At 51.0% G+C, this 21678-nt stretch overlaps 2 protein-coding genes across 9 annotated transcripts in view; one reads left to right on the top strand and one right to left on the bottom strand.

Annotated features, from left to right (window-relative positions):
• The window catches only part of STUB1 (STIP1 homology and U-box containing protein 1), a 30580-nt gene extending 22647 nt beyond the window's left edge, over positions 1-7933 (top strand). For both annotated transcript variants that reach the window (XM_039491556.1, XM_039491557.1), the window contains exons 2-7: positions 462-660; positions 1456-1621; positions 3018-3108; positions 4312-4368; positions 5167-5283; positions 6925-7933. In XM_039491556.1, the coding sequence (XP_039347490.1) occupies positions 462-660; positions 1456-1621; positions 3018-3108; positions 4312-4368; positions 5167-5283; positions 6925-7050 (756 nt within the window). In that variant the 3' untranslated portion in view covers positions 7051-7933. The remainder of the gene's footprint in view (positions 1-461; positions 661-1455; positions 1622-3017; positions 3109-4311; positions 4369-5166; positions 5284-6924) is intronic.
• Positions 7934-10890: 2957 nt separating this feature from the next.
• Positions 10891-20449, bottom strand: JMJD8 (jumonji domain containing 8). 7 transcript variants are annotated; one of them, XM_039491560.1, is made up of 10 exons: positions 20336-20449; positions 19743-19893; positions 17483-17575; positions 16719-16767; positions 15961-16057; positions 15343-15411; positions 15025-15144; positions 14806-14873; positions 14004-14138; positions 10891-11387 (listed from the first exon to the last, which is right to left on the bottom strand). In XM_039491560.1, exons 2-10 carry the CDS (start codon positions 19826-19828, stop codon positions 11307-11309), a joined length of 798 nt encoding a protein of 265 aa, XP_039347494.1. In that variant the 5' UTR covers positions 19829-19893; positions 20336-20449; the 3' UTR covers positions 10891-11306. The 7 variants fall into 7 exon arrangements, with proteins under 7 accessions (XP_039347494.1, XP_039347497.1, XP_039347492.1 ...); XM_039491563.1 differs by lacking the exon at positions 20336-20449 and adding an exon at positions 20263-20326; XM_039491558.1 differs by lacking the exon at positions 20336-20449 and adding an exon at positions 20116-20189.
• Positions 20450-21678: the final 1229 nt, after the last annotated feature.

Genomic DNA, 21678 nt, shown 5'->3' with positions numbered 1-21678 from the left:
TATCTTTCCTCTGGCCCAGTGAAGGAAAGGCACACTCCCTCTTGGTAGGCCTTGTTAAGGCTTAAATGAGAGAGAAAAGCAGAATTCTGCCTCTGGAAACATGAGCCAGGATTCAGTAGCCTGCCCAGATAGACAGCTTTTAACGCTAATTTCCATCTTAGTACCTAAATTGTGGCTCCATATTGTAAAGGGTAATGTGCAGTAGGCCAAGCAGGTTAAATACTAGAGCACAGCAGTCCAGAGCTTGCATGCTTCAGCACTGCTTGTGACCATTACTATAATGTTGAGCAAATAACCAGAACAGTGAGGACCAATCCAGTAATATTTAGATTTCACAGATACTAAGAGCAGGAGAAAGACTTGAACCCTTCTGTCCCTTCCCGTCCAGGTGCAGTTATGAAAGTCTCATATGCTTTGTGTTATCCTTGGCAGACCTTTAATGTATCTGACTTTTCTTCCAGAACCGGAACCCCTTAGTGGCAGTATACTACACCAACCGAGCCTTGTGTTACCTGAAGATGCAGCAACATGATAAGGCCCTGGCAGATTGTAAACATGCCCTGGAACTAGACAGCCAGTCAGTGAAGGCCCATTTCTTTCTGGGGCAGTGCCAGATGGAGATGGAGAACTATGATGAGGCCATCGCTAACTTGCAGAGAGGTGAGCAGTGTCTTCCTATTAAATGTTCAGGCCTGGCACAAGCGGTCACCAACCTATAGAGGTGGCCCGGATCTCCTATATTAACAGGATATCAGGGCCTATTTTGGGCTGTTGCTAACATACAGAGAATTGAGCAATACAAAACAGGCACCATGATGAGGGCCACAGTGCAGAGAAATGAATGGGCCTCTCTTACAAAACAGGCACCAGTATATGGCACAAATCACCATTTGTCAAAATACAAAATGTGAATTTAAGCTAGAAAAGACTGGTGTTTAGTTCTGTGTAGTCACTTCAGACTGCCCATATCCAATTCCTCTGTAGGAAGAGAGAGCATTTGGAAACCTGTAGGAGTTTAATTGCCACTCCCTGTATCTTGGTTCTGCACTTGACAACAGGCTGATATTTGAATGGGAATGAAGCCTAAACAGGAGTCAGTTTCTTCTTAAACTGCGTAGAAATCAGTGATTTGACCAACTTCTATATGGAGATGGTCCAGTGGGGTCAAGTCATTGTGTGCAGCTCTTGGCCCACGGATTTATTCCCCATTAGCTGCTTTGCACGGAGGGAGTGATGTAGCACTCAGAGGCACAGGTATTGTCTCTCACTGTTCCCTCCTTCAGGGAGAGGGGCAAAACCAGACTCTCCTGGCCAAAGCAAAGGTGGTGGGAGCCATAATCCACTGACCCAAATCCCACCTCTAATTAGATATACCTCCTAACTACGGTAGATTTAGCAAAGAATCAGCTTCTTCCACCCTGTCCCCAACCTTGAGAGCACCTGTTGTCTCCCCAGCCTATAACCTAGCCAAGGAACAGCGACTGAATTTTGGGGATGATATTCCAAGTGCACTGCGGATTGCCAAGAAGAAGCGCTGGAACAACATTGAAGAGAAACGGATCAATCAGGAAAATGAGTTGCACTCCTATCTAACCAAACTCATCATGGCTGAGAAGGAGAGGTAATGCAGATAGAAATCTCTGAGCTTTTCTGCACTGGGCATTAGTCTACGCTTGTGGGGTGTGAATTCTAGTGCCCACTAGGGAGTCACACACTAACTGACCTGTGTGGACCCTGCTAGTGCCCACTAAAGTTCCTTAGTGCACCTTAGTCATAGAATCATAGAAAAGTAGGACTGGAAGGGACCTCGAGACATCATCAAATCCAGCCCCCTGCCCTGAGGCAGGACCAAGTAGACCTAGTTCATCCCTGACAGGTGTTTAGCTAACCTGTTCTTAAAAACCTCCAATGATGGAGATTCTACAACCTCCCTGGAAAGCCTGTTTCAGTGCTTAACTACTCTTATAGTTAGGTTGGATATTAGGAAAAACTTTCTAAGTCTCCCTTGCTACATATTAAGCTCATTACTACTTGTCCTACATACAGTGGATGCAAAGAACAATTGTTCACAGTTCTCTTTTTGTAACAGCCCTTAGTAGATTTGAAGACTGTTATCAAATCCCCCCTCACTCTTCTTTTCTCAAGACTAAACATGCCCACTTTTTTCAACCTTTACTCATAGGTCAGGTTTTCTAAACCTTTTACCATTTTTGTTGCTCTCCAATTTGTCCATTGTGCAGTAGGAAAGTTATAGTGTGTGCTAGCAGGGTCCACTTGGATCAGTTAGTGCATGACACTCTAGCGTGCACTAGAATTTACACCCGTTTACAATGGATTAATGCACAGCGTAGACAAGCCTTCTCCGCAGCCTGGAGGAATGAGGGGAATCTTGAAGAGCACTGGGCCTGTGCAAGCAGGAGGGAGGGACTGTATCCCAGACAACACTGGTCTCAGGCAGAAAGGAGCAGAATCCCACAGGCTGACCCTCCCGTATGCAAAGGGAGGAGGGGAAAAGATAAGCTTTTGTAAACATTTCCCAGTACTGTGAAATTGGTGACAAGATAGTGGCCTTCTACCAGAGCTTACCCTGGCACTTAGAAGGCACTGCCCTAAGGAAGCTCACACTATTGAAATGGTAGAGAGTCTCTGCTTATCTGGCTTTCCCGGAAAGCCAGAATCCTTGCACCAAGAAGGTGAAGAAAGGGAAATAAGAGCGTGTTCATTCTGAGCTGAACATTACTTCTCCTCCATTGTGACATTTCAAGTTCCTTTGCTGATCATTTGTTCTGGACTGTAATCATAGAAATGTAGCGCTGGAAAGGACCTTGAGAGGTCATCAAGTGCAGCCTCCAGTGCTGAGACAGGACTAAGTAAACCTAGACTATCCCTAACAGGTGTTTATCTAATCTGTTCTTAAAAACCTCTACTGACAGGGATTCCACAACCTCCCTAGATAACCTCTTCCAGTGCTTACCCATCCATATAGTTAGAAAGCTGTCCCCTTGGTTCTCCCCTAGGGAGCTGGATGAATACCGAAGGACACAACAAGAGGAGAACGTGGATGAGAGCCGGAGCCGTGCCCAGCTGGCTAACGTTGAAGCCAAACATGTGAGGCAACCTCATTAATTCATCCCCTCAGTGTGGATTTGGGCCTGCTGGGTAGCGTTGGGCATGTGTCCCTACTTGGTGTGAGCAGCAAGCCCAAGGGGAAGTTCTTCTCCAGGGCCACCACGCCACAGCTCCTGCTTGTGGAGCACATCTGCGGGGTATGAACACAGTCCAGCTGGGGTTACTTCATAGCATAGTCAGTGCTGCTTTGGGTTCATTGCGGTTGAGTAGGGATTAGGCACCAAGGAAGAGCATCACACAGGGCTGCAGCTTGTTGGAATAGACCGTAGTAGAAGTTTTGTGGGGTTGTGGAGCATCCTATTGGAGTGTGTCTAGAGGGGACATGGCTGTAGCAATTTCCTGACTTTCAGGGGTGCTGTGATGAGTCAGAAGAATCAGTGGGGTGGCCGTGGGGGATGATGGAGGGGTTCTGTGTGAGCAGAGTGCATGCTGTTACTGGTGCTCTTACTGCCCTGCAGCAGGTGTTAAAGATGAGTTGAATGTTGTTGCTTTTACTGTCTAAAGTCTGTGCCCCACCCACAGACAGTGCATTAAGTGGACAGTGGGTTTTTTGTATGCCCACTTTGCAGCCATGAAGATCTTTATTCCTGTCCCCATGTTCTTCTGGCCCAATCAGACTGACTGTTTTTGGAAGCTGTCAACACCGCTGCTTTATCAACCACATGAGCCACTACTGATGTGACATGCAAGACCATTCCCATTCCCTCTGTTATGGCTGACACTCCTACCAACACATAGCCGCCCCGGTTGTCTAGGTAGTGAGTCTGAGCATTAAATCCAAGTCTCCTGTACAGCAGTGTAGAGCAGTAACTACTCGGCAGCTCGGAAGATGTGTTCTTACAGGTGTTGTTCTTGCCTCCTAAAGTAAGAAGGTTCTTGTCTGTATGTGACTGACACTCTGATATCAGCAGATAGAGGCTGGCAAGGGGAGACACCAAATCCTGTTCCTCAGGATCCCTGAGAGACCAAGACCCTTATCAACTTTTGCTGTGAGCCCATTTGTTCTCTGTAAAAGTGGTTCTGCGAATGACTCCCATGCTGTTGGGGTGGGTGAGGGAATTCCCCATCAGTGGCTGCAGTGTTTGTACCAAAGTTTCTGCAGCCTGAGAGATGCTGAAGAGGCAACAAAGTCCTGCAGGGCCCTCTGACCCCCTCCTATTAAAGGGGTTATTTCTCTTTCAGGACAAGTACCTGGCAGATATGGATGAGCTGTTCTCCCAGGTGGATGAAAAGAGGAAGGTGAGGATGGGCTTAAACAGGTGTGGCAGCTGTGACCAGACAAGGAGTGCTCACAGGGAGGGCATCAAACATGACTGATAAGGTGCTTTAGCTTGGGGTCCCAAAGAACTGTGGCTTATCCCATCCTTCCTGTTCTCCCTACCGCCACCCTGCTGTTGGACTGATTTAAAACTCTTGTGAATACCAGATCTCTCTCAAATGAGAGCTGGACCAGAAGGCCAGATGCCACATGGGAGGGAATGGAGCCCCAGATTTGAGGATGAGCTTGGGACTCCAGCAGCAATGGCTGGTGGAGACGGGACATTTCATAGCGGAAAAGGGTGAGAACTGTTCACTGTCAGTCAGCTGCTCTCCTGGATGTGGTAGCCATGGAGAAGGCCAGGCATCTATCTGGATGGAATATAAACCGTATAGTAGAAGCTCCAGCTGGGGGTGGATTTAATGGCTAGTTGGAGTGCAAATATGGCCTTGGTATTGAGAGAGAGAGAGGAAACCAAGGCGCGCCCCTAACACACACACACACACACACACACACACACACACACACACACACACACATACATACATACATACATACATACATACATACATACATACACATATTCTCCAGCTGTGTTTTCTGATATGCAGTGCAGGATCTCCATCGTGTGCCTGACTTGGCGATGGAATCTGTGCTGCTTGCACCCTTGCTGAGGTCCTGTCCCTGGGTCACCTGTTCATTGGTTTGCTGCATTAGACTGGAGATAGGCCTGTTGTATGATGGCTCCCTAATGCTGAACTTTTGTTCTCTCGAGTCAGAAGCGAGACATCCCCGATTACCTGTGTGGGAAGATCAGTTTTGAACTGATGCGAGAGCCCTGTATCACACCCAGTGGGATTACCTATGACAGGAAAGATATAGAAGAGCATCTTCAGGTAATGGGGGAACCAGAGTGTTGGGCATCTGAGTGGGAGGGCAGGAGGAAAGGAAGAGTGTGGACGCGCATGTGAGGGAGAGAAACCCAGGGTGATTTTTAGGAGATAGCAACTTAAAATCAGATCAGTCTCCAAACATGAGTTAATGTAGTTCCAGATGCTGCGCCTGCACCCGAGGCCCCCTGGCTGATTGTGTAGGGTTGCACCCCCTTTGGGGGGTGAAAAACCCACACAAAGATTGGAAACTGACTGTACTGGGGAACAGCGACAAAAACTAAACTCTAAGTGGTCAGGTGCTTCTCTGTGCTGCTTCCTTCCTCCCCCATCCTAGAGCAGCTGCCGCCCTTGCAAGCACTGTGATGTGTTAGTGCGCCCCAGCCCCTGGTAACAATGTAGAAATTTACCTGTGGGTAGGGGTGGGGCCTGCAGAAAAAGCAGTGGGGTTTCAGAGACCACCCAAATATTAAATACTGCAGTATCTTGTTTTTAAAGCTTGAGCTTCATTCTGTCCCCCAGCCCATCTTTGTTTAAAGGAGGGGGCATCAGTGAGAAGAGCCACACTTACGGAATTGAATGCTTCATCCTGTGAAGTTTTCCATGGGTTGAGTCCCAGTTACCTTACCCTGCCATTCCCTTTGGAGAATGTCTGAAGTGTTCAAGCTACCAGGCCCCTGCTTTAATTGCGGGGCTTCTGGCTGGGCACTCTCAGTGAAGCTCCATCCACTTTGGATCTCACCTCACGGCCAGGGTTTTCCAGCCCTGACTGAGCCATCTGGCCTCCTGGCCATGCTGTAAAGTCTCTGTTCTCTCGGGCTTTTTCGAGGGGCTGTGGTGGGGAAAAAAAATGTAGATATACCTATCTCATAGAGCTGGAAGGGACCCTGAAAGGTCATTGAGTCCAGCCCCCTGCCTTCACTAGCAAGACCAAGTACTGATTTTGTCCCAGATCCCTAAGTGGCCCCCTCAAGGATTGAACTCACAACCCTGGGTTTAGCAGGCCAATGCTCAAAGCACTGAGCTATCCCTCCCCTTCAGTTTTGGAGGAATTTGGACGAGTCTTATGTTTAGATGGGGCCCTGAATACTTGTCACTGGAACTATTTATAACATAAGAACGGCCATGCTGGGTCATACCAAAGATCCATCTAGCCCAGTGTACCATCTTCCAACAGTGGCCAGTATAAAGATGGTCTGTGCACCTAGAGCAATGTTAAATTGTAAGCTGAGTTACACCTCAGCGCTCTCCTTTGCATGCGCTCTGTGCCATGGGATTGCCAGCCTGCTCCCGGCTGTGGGGTGGTGGTTCTTTTTCTGAAACCCCCCACAGCCATGGAAATGGTTGTGACTGGAGATGTTTCTGCTAGGGTAAGTACCATACTGAAGTAAGAAGTGGAGAAAGGAGGGGAAGAGACAAGACAACGTAGATTAAACTGTCCAGCTGTGGCATCCTTTCTGTGGGGAGCATCCCTCAGGTAGCAAGGGGGCAGATGGAGCTAGCTACACCCAGGGAACCGAGAGTGACTGAGTGGCTGGGAGGTCTCTGGCAGGCCTAGAGGGTGCAGCTGCAGCAACAGGGTAAGGGGCTGGTTACTGAGGTTTGTGCTCTATTTCCATCCTTCTTATGGTCTCTCTTCCCTTTCAGCGTGTTGGTCACTTTGATCCTGTGACCCGAAGTCCTTTAACCCAAGACCAGCTGATCCCAAACCTTGCTATGAAGGAGGTGATAGATGCGTTCATATCAGAAAATGGCTGGGTAGAAGAGTACTGATGGCTGAGTGGGCACAGTCCTCTGGATCCTCACCGCAGCCCCAGCTGTGGCAGCACAGGCACGCTCTGCTATGGACTGCTCTCTGAGCATGCTGGGCTGGCACCATGCCTTACTCACTTTCAGTCTCTCTCTTCCCCCCTCTGGATGCCCAGAGATCCATTGGCAGTGCTGGACTAGAGTGCATTATCATCTCGTGTCCCAGAAACCACAGCTGGGCTAGACTGACTAAGCAGGGCCAGCTCCTTGCTCACCTGGGCTCCTGGTAACCTCCCAACATGATAGACAGAAGCAAGACTGCCTTAGGCAGGCCGAGAGGGAGGACCCAGCACTGGATGCAATCCACAGAAGCACTTTTGGAAGAGCAGTGTCACTCTGTACTAGCCAGCATCACTGCTTTTCAGAACCCACCTCAGATCCTTGGCTGTAAAGAACGAGCGTCCTCCACAAAAACAGCTGCCTACTCCCTTTCCTCACAGCACAAGCCCTGCGCCTGGGGAGATGTGGGAGCTGTGGCTACAGCGAGGGCCCAGGCTGTGACGAGCGAGGAGCTGGCTCGTAAGGGCTCTCCTGCTCTCCATGCTGAGCTGCATCCCCCCTCCCTCCCTCTGTACATAGTTTGTGTTTCTTTCTTCCTACATCTCCTGTCTGTCTAGTGTAGTTCTCTTCATGTTTTCCTGTAAATAGCCACTTGCTGGGGGAGAGAAATGAAATATATATTATACAGACGTTGACTGGCGTGTGGGCTCGTACTGGGAAACCACTGTCTTGTAGGATGGAAGCCGTGACCCATGGGAGGCCACTCCACCCCCAGGGACAGTAGTTCCCTGCTAACCACTTGGATGAAAGTTCATATTTGTTTTAATTAAACCCTTAAAAAAAAAAAGTCGGCCTAAAGCGTTTTGGTTGTTGAAAGTCTTGATGTCTGATTGGCCTGCAGACTGCCTGGCTTCATGAGTTCGCTCTCCGGAAGTTTGCCAACGTTAATAAATATTTCAGCAATAAGTGTTAAATAGTCTGAATGTTTCATGATTACAGGGATCTTTCCTTTGAAAAGGCTGGTGGAGGCTGGGCAGAAGCAGCCCCCAGTGGCACCGGGGAGCGGAAGTGGAGCGCACCTCTATATTTCTCTTAGTAAGGAGTGCAGGTAGGCTGCTCGCATTAAGATGCAGCATGGGATGCTGGGCCTGTAGTCTCCAGAGGCTGTACCTCCATGTTAAAGATGAGGGTAGCCGCAATCTTCACATGCGAGGCAGCCATGGGGGATCTAAGTGTTCTTTTTGGTGTTATCTATGCCATGTCTCATCAATTGCATCACCTGGGCAGGGCTGTTCTCTATCAGGGAGCATTCTCTGGTTTTTGCTTTGTTGATTTCTAAACCTGTTCTGCTGCTGCTTGAAGTTCTGTCCCCTTCAGATGATCAGATTTTTCCTAGGGAGAACATTGATTGTGTTTTGATACTTGGAGAAACCCTCTGGTGCATGATACAATTACTCCGTTGAACTAGAGGATGTCTTGTGGGGTGTTTCCTCCCGTTTCTGTGGCTGCAAAGGGTTCCAGACTATAGGAGCTGTGAAGGGGCAAAGCTGCTAGCATTAGTATCTTTGCTCTGTTGTGCAATCTCAGGGCCAGGAAGGGGCTTTCAGACTGATACAAAGCAAAGCCTGTTTGTTGGATGGGTCATTGCATATCGTAAGAGAAGAACTGCTTGTAGCTTCTTGTGCTTCCCAGGACGGGAGAAGGCAGTGAAGGTGTAGCCTCAGTCCCTCCCCACGAGGAAGGAGGAGGTGGCTGAGCAGTGTTGCTGCCAGTTGGAGGAATCTATAGATGAACTCATTAGCCCACCTGGTCAGGTATTTGCCAGGATGTTTATAGGGAGCTGGAGGAGGGAAAGAAAACTGGCCTTTATGAAGACAGGGTCCTAAGTCTCTGCTCTCTTAGCCACTGGTACGTATATTAGACAGAGCTTTTGTTGCGAGGGGACGATATACATAGCAAGATACTTGAATATAACAAAGTCTCAGCAAACCACTTGTTTAGCCAGTCCGCTGTCCTATTTTGAGTCAAGGTTTCCTCTGTACCCTGTGTACCTTGCTGTTCTGTTGATCTCAGTTGGTGATCATTGTACTGTGTTCTGAAGTGGAAAGACTGGTGGCCTTTGTCATTTTATCCTAGCTAATGTAACTGTAGATGCTATTTTTTCTTTTGAAGTGCCCAGTGATTTTTTTCAGTCATACTAAGAGTTCTCTGGCCGATATCTGTGGCAGAGTGCTCCAGGTTAGTGACAGGCTGCAAAGGAGAGAATTGCCTGTTATTGGTAAGTGGGGTGTCTTTTTAATTCCATCCAGTATCCTTTCATTCTTGCATCAGGCTCGGGGGAGGAGTCAGCACCTGCCTGGCCTTCTGTCCCATGAATCATTCATGGAGCTCATCCCTAGCACTTTACAAACTAACCAATTCATCTTTCTTGCCATCCTCTCTCAGCTAACTCCTCTCCAAACTCAAGAGCAATTACTGAGAGAGGAAGGGAAGCAGGTGCTTTGCCCTGCATGGAGACCGTTGGTTGATTTGTTGTCAAGGCACCAGTGTTCAATCTTGACTGTTTCCAGAGTCAGTCGGACAAGGGCCTCATGCCATTTCAGAACTGCTGGGCGGAGCCAGGCCTTGCCTGCAAGGTGACAGCTGCACTTGTGACCTACATACTGGCTGACGGACCCAAATTCCATGCAGAGCTATCTGGGGCTGTTGAGCAACACCCTAGCTTGCATCAGTTTAGCAGAATTGTCCTTTAGTGCAGACTAGCTCAAGAAGACCTATAGGAGGCAGCGTGGTCTGTGTTCATTACAATGGAAGGAACTCTGAGTTGGGGCAGGAATCTATTTCTAGTCTTGCCCTGGAGCTGTAACTCCACGCCTCAGTTTCCCCACTTGCAGAACCAGGATAAGGCTATTTGGGTCTGTGCACTGCAGTCAGGAGGGGTGATTGTGTAGACATAGCTGAGCTAGATTTGATCTAGTTTGAGGAAGGATAGTGGCAGCATAGGCAGTGGCTGCTTGATTAGGTATTGGAGGTTCAGGGTGGGTGTGGCTTCACTGCTATTACTTGACCAAAGCTAGCTCCCATCTACACATGCAGCACTCGCATCTCCCAGCTGCAGCGTAGTCAGATTGTGTGTGTAAGGTGCTGGTTGAAAAGCACTAAAACTCTGCATCGTGGGGGAGAGGGGCAACAACTGTGAAAATAACCCCTAAACCAGATTTAGTCCTGGAATAATCCTGGGCATGGCAGAGCAGGGATGAATTTGCCACCATCCCTGGGGGCCAAGAGTAAATGACAGGAAAAGCAGCAGCTGCTTTGGTCAGAGGCTGGCTATGGTGTGGTAGGATTCAGTGCTAAGGCAGTCATGACAAGTGCAGAGATAAGGCAGTTATATTTTAATCCAGATTTGAAATAGGAAATCCCCATAAATAACCAAACTCTTATTTCAAGTATCCTTTGCTGCTTGAACATTAACATTCAAGTGAAAGCCAGCCCAACCACCCCCAGCCGCAGGGGATTCCTGGGTAACAGACACTGGTCCTTCAATTTTTCCCTGCACCCATGAATGAGCACCAGGAAATGAGTTCTCAGCAGAGCTGCTGAGGGAGGGTCACCAAGGGCAGATACAAGGACATCTGAGACTAGACTATGCCCCATGCCTGGTGGTTTAGCTCTAGAGCTGGAGTGGCTGGTTCTGTGCTACTGACCAATGGTCTATTTAAAGAAGAGCCTACATAGTAATGTCACTCCTGCCTAGAGACCAGGGTTGAGCCAGAAGCTGCCGTGGACTCTGTTCCTCAGATGTTAGAAACACAAAGAGGATGTGAAGGAAGGGGGTGGGGTGAGCAGGCAGGCAAGAGGAGGAGCTCTGCCCATGGGGCTGAGGAACAGAAAGCGCAGAGTTGTAAGTACAGCAGAAAATGCCACCAGCTGCTGGAAGCTCCCACCCAGTATGGGAGAAAGAGGACAGGTTCCCCCCTCCAACCCAACCTCAGCAGCTGCTGCATCACAGGATGGTGGGGATGCTCACGTAGACCAGGATAAATCCTAGATGGATTAGAGCTGGATCAGCCCCACTGCCAGAGTCCAGCTCTGCCTGCAGGGTTATAGTGGAGAGAGATGGCTAGTATTCACCAGCAGAATCCCAGGGCTTTGGTGGGAGGGAAGTGAACAATTCAGCTCCTGAGGAATGGCAGGCAGGTAGGCAAAGCCCTGAGCTTCTACCCCAGGAAGGTGGAGATGAAGACACTCGTGTCCAAGTTGAGGGTGGCGTGCCACCAGCGATCGGGGAAATACAGCACCTGCACAGGAGACAGAAGCAGGGGAGCTGCTTGCCTGGTCCTTCACTGGCTATGCAGCCTTGATACAGCTGCCCTCTTGCATGGGCTCTACCTGCTGAAATCGGGTGGCAGCCTGGGCTGTCAACTGTGATCTGAGCTTTCAGTGAGAGCTTCTCTGAGGCTGACTGGCCACTTGCCTACATCTTCATGTCTCTATCTACTCCATAGCAAATTTCTGGGGGAGGATTAAGGGTGGGACAGTGGTGGGCTGAGTCAGAGGGAGCTGTGCTGTATGTCCAGGTGGACTCCAGCTCCCCTGGGTCATAGTTAAAGCAAGGGCAGTGCGCAGGGTGTCATTTCTCTGAGCAGATGCTGGGCCTTAACCATGAGCCCAGGCCCCCTATTCATTCACCAGCTGGCTTGTGCACTTACACCCCACTCCTTTCTGACCATCCCTTCCTCCTGGGAGTGGCATTCAACCTGTAGCCAGTGCTGTCTAGATGCTGCTACTCACACTTGTCCTGCATCAGACTAGGACCCTCTGTTGACAGGGTTTGGAACTCCCAAGCCCCTTTCAATTGCTGGTGCTCCATGGCTTTGGAGCAGTGGTTCACACAGGCCTCAGCCCTCCCCTGCGAGAAGGCTCATCAGAACTTGTGCTGCAGAAAGCTGCTGCCTGCTCCCATGTATAAGTGAGCTTCTACAGCTAGGTTAGGCCAAAATCATCCCAGAAGTCACTCCCATTGGCTTCAGTGGAAGACAGTTAGTGGCCCCTACCCTCTTATTACAACCTGGAGGGTGATGGCTGCTAGTGACTTCACTATAGAGTTTGCACAGAAGACACTGTGCTACTATTGTGCTGGGCAGCAGCCTGAAACCCTGAGCGAGGGATCTCCACTGAGTTGGTACCCCTAATAACCAGCCACCATGTGGCTGCAACCGCTCCTTGCTGGTCCCCTGTGGTGTGTCTACCCATTTGATTTGCCCTGAAAACGGGCCCCGGCTGAGAGCTCATTGGCACACAGCTTTGCTAATGCCTCAGCACTGAGCCAGCAGCTGATGTGCTGCTCTTCATGGGCTCTGGCTGGACTTTTATCCCATTTTATTTAGACAGATTTGTGTGGGCACCAACCAATGGCTGTACCTCACCCAAAGGGCCACAGGTGCCCTCAGTGGCCTAGCAGAGAGACACTGACAGCTGACTGCATCCTGTGTTACAGTGCAGCTAATCTACATGCCCGCAAAGGCAGCCGAGAATAGTTTTAATGAGGGAATACTGCCCCAGGGCTGTAGACTGTGACCGCAATTCTAGAGAGGGGACAGCTGGTGTCCCGAGGCCCACAGCTCTTCTCCTTGCCACGCATGGCATTACAGCTGTGCTGCTGGCAGGGTGGGCGAGAACACAGCTATTTCTGCTCCTGCAAACAGCGCCAAATGGCTGCACTGCTGAAGGGCTTGGAGCTGCACAAACACAAGGGGGCCAGGGTGGTGAACAGGCTACACAGCAGGTCACTCCTACGTCACTTGTTCACACACACCAGCATGGTGGCAGCTCCTTTGGGGGCAGGGCCCATCCCCCCTCTCTGAGCCTTCATTTTCCTACCTGTGATAGGGAATTACTGATACTGACCTCCCTCCCAAGCTAGGGCATGTGGCTGAATTCTTTTGTGTGTGCGCACACATGTATTGATAGATAACGTGTTTTGAGACCCTCTGACAGATGAGACTAAAGAGGGCAAAAATGCAAGGTCATGAGGCATAACAGTCAGGGTTTCTTTATGGAACCCCTCTCCCTAGTATTGGAGCCCTTCAGCATTGCCAAGTGAGCCCTACCACGGTCCCAGGGGGTAGGAAGTGCTGTCTGCATTGCCCAGCTGAGGCCTGGAGAGCTTGAGACTTGTGTAATGGCAGACAGCCAGCTAGAAACCGATGCCAGCCCTGACATGGATATGTCGGCCCCCCATCACCGCAGTATCTGAGCGCCTTGCAATCGCTGATGTATTTCCCCTGCCCTGAGAGGCTACAGGACTTGCCCAGGTTCACACAGGAAATCAAACCCCAATCTCCCAAATCCTGGCCTAGTGCCCATCCCACTAGCCCATCCTTCCTCTCTCTGCTGAGCTTTAATCCAACACTTCTCTTGGCACATTTACCGGCTGGCTTTTGAGCTCTGCTCCCCCTTCTGGCCTGGCTGTAACTCTCATTGGTTTTCTCCCCTGTCCTATACGTGACACCTAGCCTGCCTCCTCCACGGTAATGCCTTCATCAGGGGACTGGTGCCCCTCCAGCCCAGCCCGAGGACCTGCTCCCGTGACAGCCTGCCTTCTGTCTGGAAAGCAGCAATATCAGGAATCTTACAGCTGCTTATGCTGGTGTGCATGCCTGGTCACCGTGCAGCGGTGCCGGTGTTGGGATTCCTGGTCCTCTGACACCCTGGCTTCAGTACTGGGGTTCCCAGATCCCATCCCAGACACTGTGGTGTCAGGGTCCCTGCTCCTTGTGCAGCACCAGAGCATCTCTCCACTCTGCTCTCTCTGGACACAAAGCCCCTGGCGTTCCAAGCTGATGCACTCCACAGGTCCCTTGAACAGCTGCAGCAGGGGGTGGGCTCACTGGGCCCCGGGGTGCAGGACTGACCTCGCCAGGGTGAATGGTGCACTCTACAGGGCGTTCCTCCGGCGGCAGGAATGGGTAAGTGTCCACCAGCCAGGCTAGAGTTGTCTTGTTGGGGTGGAACTCGGGGGTTTTCTCAGGGGGATACAGAAACCAGCGCTGCAAAGAGAGGGACTCTTAAGAAACACCCCGCTCTGCCTAGCATGGGGTCCCCTTTCACTGCAGACTTGAAAAATCTCTACTTCCCTGCAGGGTGGGCTCCCCCTTCCTCCCTACTCATGGGTGCACCCCTCTTCCCTACCCCCAAAGCCCAGCAGTTCCCCTTCTTCCCTCCCCTCTTGGAAAGGATGTGGGGGTGGCCTGGCTAAGGGGAAGTGCTAGGGCTCTTCCAGATGCCCCCATGAGGGTCACACCTGAACAGGAACCTCACTGCCTGAGTGGAAGGTCTCTGGGGTATGGGCTGTTGTCTTATTGTGTGCACATACAGTACCTAGCACAGTGGGGTCCAGGACTGTACACACCCTTTTGCCACAGGGGCCACCAAGGAACCTCCTCCGCTGGCCCTCAGTGTGTATAAGTGGCCAGGTGCATTATGGGGAAATTTCCCATTCCTCCAAAGCCTCAGGACTAAGCCACTTGCAGCAGACAGCACCCTAGGCCAAGGGGCTCATGGGTCCTCTCTGGCCTGGCATAGTCTATGCTCCGCTGCCTGGATCAAATCCCCACTTTGCTAGGAGAGTGCTCTGCTCCACAGTGGGGCCGGGGACAGGAAACAGCTGGGTTTTACAGGGTCCGTAAATCAATCCACTCCCCACCCAGCTCTCACCTTCCTGCCGAAGATAACCTCCGAGTAACCCGGGCCGTGCCAGTGAAAGGGAACCCCAGAACCGGAGCCTGTGGGCAAATGGACCAGAGATGGGATCAGACGGACCATGCCTGATTAGGCCACTGCTTCTTGGCTGATGTGTCCACCTAAGCCTGGGAAGGATTCCCCTGCAGCCCATTCCTTCCCCCTGCCCTCATCTCTTCCCAGGGTGGTACTGACCGGCGATCCCAAAGCTGTAGGCCCCGCTGGTGCCTGGAATGCGGAACGGAGGCGGCGTGTATTTCTGGAAGAGGGAGCCCCACTCGGTGAAGTTATTGTCTCCAAAGAAATAGAGTGTGTCTGGTGAGGGGAGAAAGAGCCATCGGTAACCCCGGAGAGCACGAGCTCTGGTCTGTCTGGGCATGTAGGCTGGGGAGGGAAGCACAACCCCGACCAGGAGGCGGCCCCTAGGAATCCACCCAGAACTGGATTTCTCAGCCACACAGTTGAATCCGAGGCAGAGCACTACAGAGGGTGCCTGGAGAGCCCTCTACTCACCACTGCCCAGGGAGGCCAGGTCCTGAGGCTCCAGCAGGTGCTCCACGTACTCCTGGAATGGCACGTCCACTGCGAGGGAGGAGAGAGTTCACGGCTGCCCTTCCCCAAGGTGTGTGACCTACCTTCCCAGCCAGGGCCGAGGGGGCTCTAACACTCCACCCTCCTCCAGCTCATTCCCCCTGCGGAGCCACAGCCTGGAAGTCCCTGTTGTCCTGCCAATGAGCAACGTTGAAACCCTCCCCGCCCTGGGCCAAGTGCAATGCTAGAGCTCTGGGACTAAGTGCTATTGTGTCCAGTTCACAGCTGGAGAAACAGAGGCACAGCGAAAGCCAGCGACTTGCCCAAGAACAGAGAATGGGGTTTTGGCCAGGAAGAGGGAGGAGGCAAAGGAGCAAGGCTGGCTTATTGTGTTCCCTGGACAATGAAATCCAGGGCCTCAGGCAAGATCTTCTGTCACCAACCAGCCATGGCAGCAGGGAGGCATTGGTTGAGGCTAAGCAGACAGGCATTGTCTGTCCCCTCTTTGCACCCCACGTCTGTCGGGAGCAGCCCCCGACCGTACAGCCAGCCCCGTGAGAGAGCAGCTCAGCGCATGTGCCCTGGAGCCCAGCCCCGCACCTTTATGGTAGGAGTAGGTGTTGGCAGTGCTGAGACGCACCAGGCGGTCCCCGAACTCTGCCAGCAGCTTGTTCCTCGTGCAGAGCGCCTGGAATTCCTGCAAGCACAGAGCAGAGGTGACAAGGGCCCTGGGAAGGCAGAGGTGTTTGGAACGTGGCCTGGGGTGCTAGGCCAGGCTGGGAGGCCCGCACAGCGACAGGACAGGACAGCCCTCCTCTCTCTAGATCTGGCTTTTGAGCTGCCAGCGAAAGAGAACGGCCCTTCTTGTTCCCAAATCCAGTTGGACACAGACCAACGCAGAGATGCCCTGGGGCTGGTCCAGTTGCCACCGTGGGATGGAGCTTCCTGCTTAAGAATGGATCCGGGGAAGGTGGGGGGTTGCTCCAGAATCCATCATGGGGGTGGGGGGAACTCCCCTCCCAAATGGATTCCCTAGGTTACTCTGATGGTCTCTACTCAGAAACACCCCCCAGCTCAACTCTCTCATTGCTTCCCATCACCCTGCAGCCATGCGACTGAGAAGGGAGTGTCAGTATCAATAAAAATCATGGCATCCCCTATTGTCAATCCCCACTTTTGGCAGAAGTTACTCCCAGCCAGAATACGGAGCATGTGGCTGGCTGCCAGGAGGGCAAACATGGCTACTAAGCCTGGTCCGGGGGAAAGGCTGGAGACACTTCAAGGGGCTGTGTCCCTACATACAATGAGATGGCTCAGGCTGGAGGGGCACATCACAGCTGGGAGCATATAGCACTTACCGAGTTGTCCGTGATCCCCTGGATAATAACAGGCCTGGAAAAGGCATATCTGGAAAACACAGAGGGAAATTAACACTTTCCTGGCTCCTTGGGACCTGGCACATTCTACATACCCAGTTCACTCCCATCAGAGCCCCTGGTTAACAGTACTAGTGTTAGCTGTAGAGAAACTCAGCTGTTACCACCTCTGCAATAGACTGATGTCACCGATACATGGGCTGAGCTGTTCAGTGCTCAGACTCAAATTCTTTGCACCGTCAGTGGCAGTGGGTGGGCAAGCTGAGGACAGCCACATTCACAGACCATCTCAAGGGCAGATCTAGGTCATGGGACCTCCAGGGACGAGGAGAGAGAGCTGTGCAGGCAGAGTGGGGATGCATGCTCTGTGCTGGCACGTTGCTGGGTCAGCAGGGGGCTAATGGAGAAGCTGGGCTTGTGGGACTCGCTATGGGAGTCACTTCTCTTCCTAGCAGCAGGCGGAAAGCGCTGATTAGATTCTGTTGTATGGTCACTGATCTGCAAGTTGCCTGCTGACAGAGAACTCCATCTCCTAACTGGTCCCAAGGTATCCAGCACCCCTTTGGGTGCCATGAGATTTCCACAATGACCTGTGCATAGCTAGGACCCTGTGGAGTCATGTCGATGGGAAGACCCCAGAGAATCCCCCTCCCTCCTCCCGTAATAGCCATGCTGGTTGCATTCAGTGCTGGGTACAGGAAAGGGGCTGCTCGAGCCTCAGAAAGCAAAACAAGCAGCACACCTACTGGTCTATGAACTGGGAGTAGGTCAGGGAAGCGTTTCTCCTCTCCACAGTGCAGTGGTCTTCTTCCATCAGAGCCAAGTACTTGTTCGTAAACCTGGGATGGGGAAAGGGACAAAGCCCTCGGCATCAATCACTGCCAGCCTGAGCATTTCCCAGCAAGTGACATCAGCCCTGGAAGGATCAGCAACCCACGCAGGGGGAGATCAGACCTGGTCACTGCCAGCTCCCTTCCCCTCTAACCCAGAGACACTAACTCCAACATCGGGGTCAGTGCCAAGGGTTGCAGTAGCAATGGAAAGAAGCCTGGGGAATCTGTCACTTTAAGGGAGGAACAAAATATTCTAGTCAGCCCCTTGCAGATGGCAGGAGGGGCACTGATTGGCCCACTGGCCCATTGTGATAAGTAACAAGGCAGTAAGTCCAGTTCTCTCTCTCTGGCAACTCCAAGCTAGGTCTGCTCTCTGCCAGGGAATGCCTGGTCTGAGTCCGTTCATGGGAGGTTGCTGACTCTCCAAGCATCTGCTCCTTCAATCAACTGGCTAAGAACTAGGCTAAGAACAGAGGTAGCAACGGTTCCACCCCAATGCACACTGTGTCTAGGGCATTAGATACTGCCAATGTGCAGGGATGGACTGTGTTCTTATGGGCCTTTTCAATCTTAGATCTGTTCAAACTAAACCAAGCTACATGGTCGGGGAGAAGGAGAAAGTTCAAGAGCCTCACCTAATATACAAGAATATAAGAATGGCCATACTGGGTCAGACCAATGGTCCATCTAGCCCAGTATCCTGTCTTCCAACACTGGCCAATGCCAGGTGCTTTAGAGGGAATGAACACAACAGGTAATCATCAAGTGATCCATCCCCTGTTGCCCATTCCCAGCTTCTGGCAAACAGAGGCTAGGGACACCATCCCTGTCCGTCCTGGCTTATAGCTATTGATGGACCTATCTTTCATGAACCTATCTAGTTCTTTTGTAAACCCTATTATAGTCTTGGCCTTCACAACATCTGGCAAGGAGTTCCACAGGTTGACTCTGTGTTGTGTAAAGAAATGCTTTGTGTTCGTTTTAAACCTGCTGCCTATTAATTTCATTTGGTGCCCCTAGTGCTTGTGTTATGAGAAGGAGTAAATAACACTTACTTACTTTCTCTACACCAGTCATGATTTTATAGACCTCTATCATATCCCCCCTTAGTCGGCTCTTTTCCAAGCTGAAAAGTCCAGTCTTATTAATCTCTCCTCATACGGAAGCCGTTCCATACCCCTAATCATTTTGGTTGCCCTTTTCTGTACCTTTTCCAATTCCAATATATCTTTTTTGAGCTGAGGCAACGACATCTGCACACAATATTCAAGGTGTGGGCGTACCATGGCTTTATATAGAAGCAATATGATATTTTCTGTCTTATTATCTCCCTTTCCTAATGATTCCCAACATTCTGTTTGCTTTAGTGCCGCTGCACATTGAGTGTGGGGTGGGGGATGTGGAGAAATCCTTCCCCACATAAGCCATTGCAAAAAGCCATCATTCCCCATTTCGTTAAGCGCTGGCCAGATTTCCCCCTTTTATTTCTAAATCTAATCTTCTCTCTGCTTTTGGCATCTCCACAAGAGCACTCGGCATTATACACTCAATAATGCTTTGAGTTTCTCCAGTGCCTTGCTGCCAGCCACTTCACATTCATGAATTGATCCTCACAACCCCCAGGAGGCAGGGAAATCCCATTATCATGACTCAACAATTTGAGAAACTGAGGCATGGAAAGGATAAGTGGTTATAGTGCGAATCAGTGGCAGAACCGAGACCATAGCCCAGGTTTCCCGATCCTTAGTACTTCACTCTACTCCCTAGGTAACTCTGCCTCTAGCTGAGCCATCTAGGCAGAGCTACTTCTCCTGACACAAGCCAACACCATGCCTGGGGGAAAAGGTGATCAATGGCCTGCTTACAAAATGCTAAGCAATCAACAACATCCTCCTTTCAGGATATAAACCTCAAGGTAATATATAACTCTCCAGCTGTCAGGAGACAAGCAGAATACAGTGAAGATCAGAGTGGAGAGAGTGGCAAAGTATTGACATTGTGATAAGCAGGAACCTTGTTCTTTCGGCACTGAAGGTTTCCCTGACCACTTCTCAGAAGTCAACATAGCATTCTGCATGGCAGCAGGTCCATTGGGGGAATGTGGACCGGATCTGATGCTTTAGATCCCAGAAGAGACTGAGAAAATATTTGTGTGCATGGGTTGTCTACTTACCAGCCCCCATTTCCTTCCAGGTAATCCAAGTCTCCAGGCAGCGACACTGGGATGGAGAGGAGAAGGAATTGCCACCACGATCCCATCTGCCTCCAGCAGCCCTCTGCCGTCTGGGTGTGTCAGATTCTCTCAGAGAAGCAGGCTAGAAAAGCTAGGGAGAGAACAGTGCAGGACAGGTTGTTAAAGGCTCTAATATACCCTAATGCCAGCAGGGGAATCGATCCAGCTGTTGGCTCACTTCTGGCTTTTTCCCTTCCATCGCCTCTCTGAATTTAACCCCCACGCCAGCTCTAGGCTAATACCTGCTGTATCCCTACTTGACCCTTTAACCCTCCTCCCTCGCGCTGCATGTACCACCTCCCATGGCCCCTACCACCACGCCTCAGCTCAGCTTTCTGTCTGTGTGCGGCTGCGGATGCCGGCAAGTCTCAGGCTAGAGCCCCCCCCCCTTCCCCATTGCATTCTGGGAGCTGTAATTCAGGCATGTAACAGCATCCTCCCCCCGGGGACCCGCGCGCACTGCCGCCTTTCAGCACTGCCTGGCAGGGTGGCTGTGAAGGCCACGTGGGCTGGTGGCCTGAGGACTACATTACCCAGCAGGCATCTGGGAGCCACTTCCATTCGTGATCCCTCGAAGGGGGGAAAGGGGGAGAGAGGCTGATGCCGCGTGCTGCTATTGGACAGGTGGCCTGGTGACTACATTACCCAGCAGCCATTGATAAACGTCCCCAGCCGCCAACCCACAGCTAGTCTCAGCCGGAAATGGGCTGAACCAAGAGCCCTTCCTCCCACAGGCCAAACACCCCTGCTCAGCAAGGGGAATTTCATGGTTCAGGCCTAGCTCCACCTGCTTTGCACCCCCTAGCCTGTGTTCTGCCCCATTGACTCTTCTCCTCCTATGTGCTTGTGCTTCCCCCTTTTCCACCAGGTTTTCTCAGACTGAGCCAGCCTGGATCAGTACAAGGAATTGGTTGGTTGCTGCTGCTTCTTCCCTTCTATGTCGGGCCCGCATGGCAAGCGGCTAGAGGAAGGATGTCAAGAACTTGGGGCTGTAAAAGTATTTAAGGGGGCCAAGGATGGAGGATTCTGTTCAAGAGCAGGAGCCTAGGATGTGCTCCTGCCAGCATCCACAAAAGGGAGAGGTGGTGCGGTTGTGCAGGAGGCTCATCAAAAAGCACGGATAACTTAAATGTCGGTTCAATGTGGGTCATGCTAATCAGGGTTTCAATCCAGGTGCTTATTGGGCAGGTTGTACAAGTTTATGACCCTGAAGAGAAGGTGGTAGTATCTGCTCCAAAGTGGTGCCCCCCCCAGCCCATTCTAGCCAATTTGGGGCCTTTATTGCTGTATACTAGTCATTTTCAAAGCCCTGTATAAGCATTGATTCTCAACTGGTTCCCTTTGAAAGTAGTTTGATACTTAGGTCCATTTTAACAGATGGGGGAAATGGAGGCTTGGAGAAGTTAAGTCACTTGTTTAAGCACATGTACCAGGATGGTGACTCCTGACTCCTAGCTCTGGGATTAAACAGATTCTGCTCAGCCCAAGGCATCAGTCTCAGCTCCCTGGATTTCCCAGGAACAAGAGAATGTCCAGCTGAAATCATAAGTGAATTAATCAGGACTGTTCCCTAAGTCTCCAAAGGCTGGTGCCCTATTCATTATGAAGCATGGAATCTGTCTGATTTTCCTTTTCCAGAGGAAATTGCAGGTTACCTTATGCTCAGCATTTAGGGGACTGGGTGGAGAATCGGGTTAATAACTCCCTTTCCCAAGAATTGTTGCCTATTAGGCTGTGGTCAGGACTGATCATTAGACTCCTTTCCACAAGGAGAATCAGCCAAGATGCTATGCACATGCAGCCAGAGCTGGACAAAGCAGGGTTCTTGGATGTATTCAATGTGGCAGCTACAGACAAACAAGTGACTCACTGAAGC

The sequence above is a fragment of the Mauremys reevesii genome, linkage group 10, assembly GCF_016161935.1.
Source record: "Mauremys reevesii isolate NIE-2019 linkage group 10, ASM1616193v1, whole genome shotgun sequence".
Lineage (NCBI taxonomy): Eukaryota > Metazoa > Chordata > Testudines > Geoemydidae > Mauremys > Mauremys reevesii.
This window is presented reverse-complemented; position numbering and strand designations above follow the sequence as displayed.

Excerpts from the sequence above, each read along its gene's own strand:
- JMJD8 (XM_039491560.1), bottom strand. The coding sequence starts at position 19,828 with ATGGGATCGTGGTGGCAATTCCTTCTCCTCTCCATCCCAGTGTCGCTG. Across the intron at positions 16,768-17,482 it reads TACTCCCAGTTCATAGACCA|ATATGCCTTTTCCAGGCCTG; the intron begins GTAGGTGTGCTG and ends TGTGTTTTCCAG. Across the intron at positions 14,139-14,805 it reads AGGTTATCTTCGGCAGGAAG|CGCTGGTTTCTGTATCCCCC; the intron begins GTGAGAGCTGGG and ends CTCTCTTTGCAG.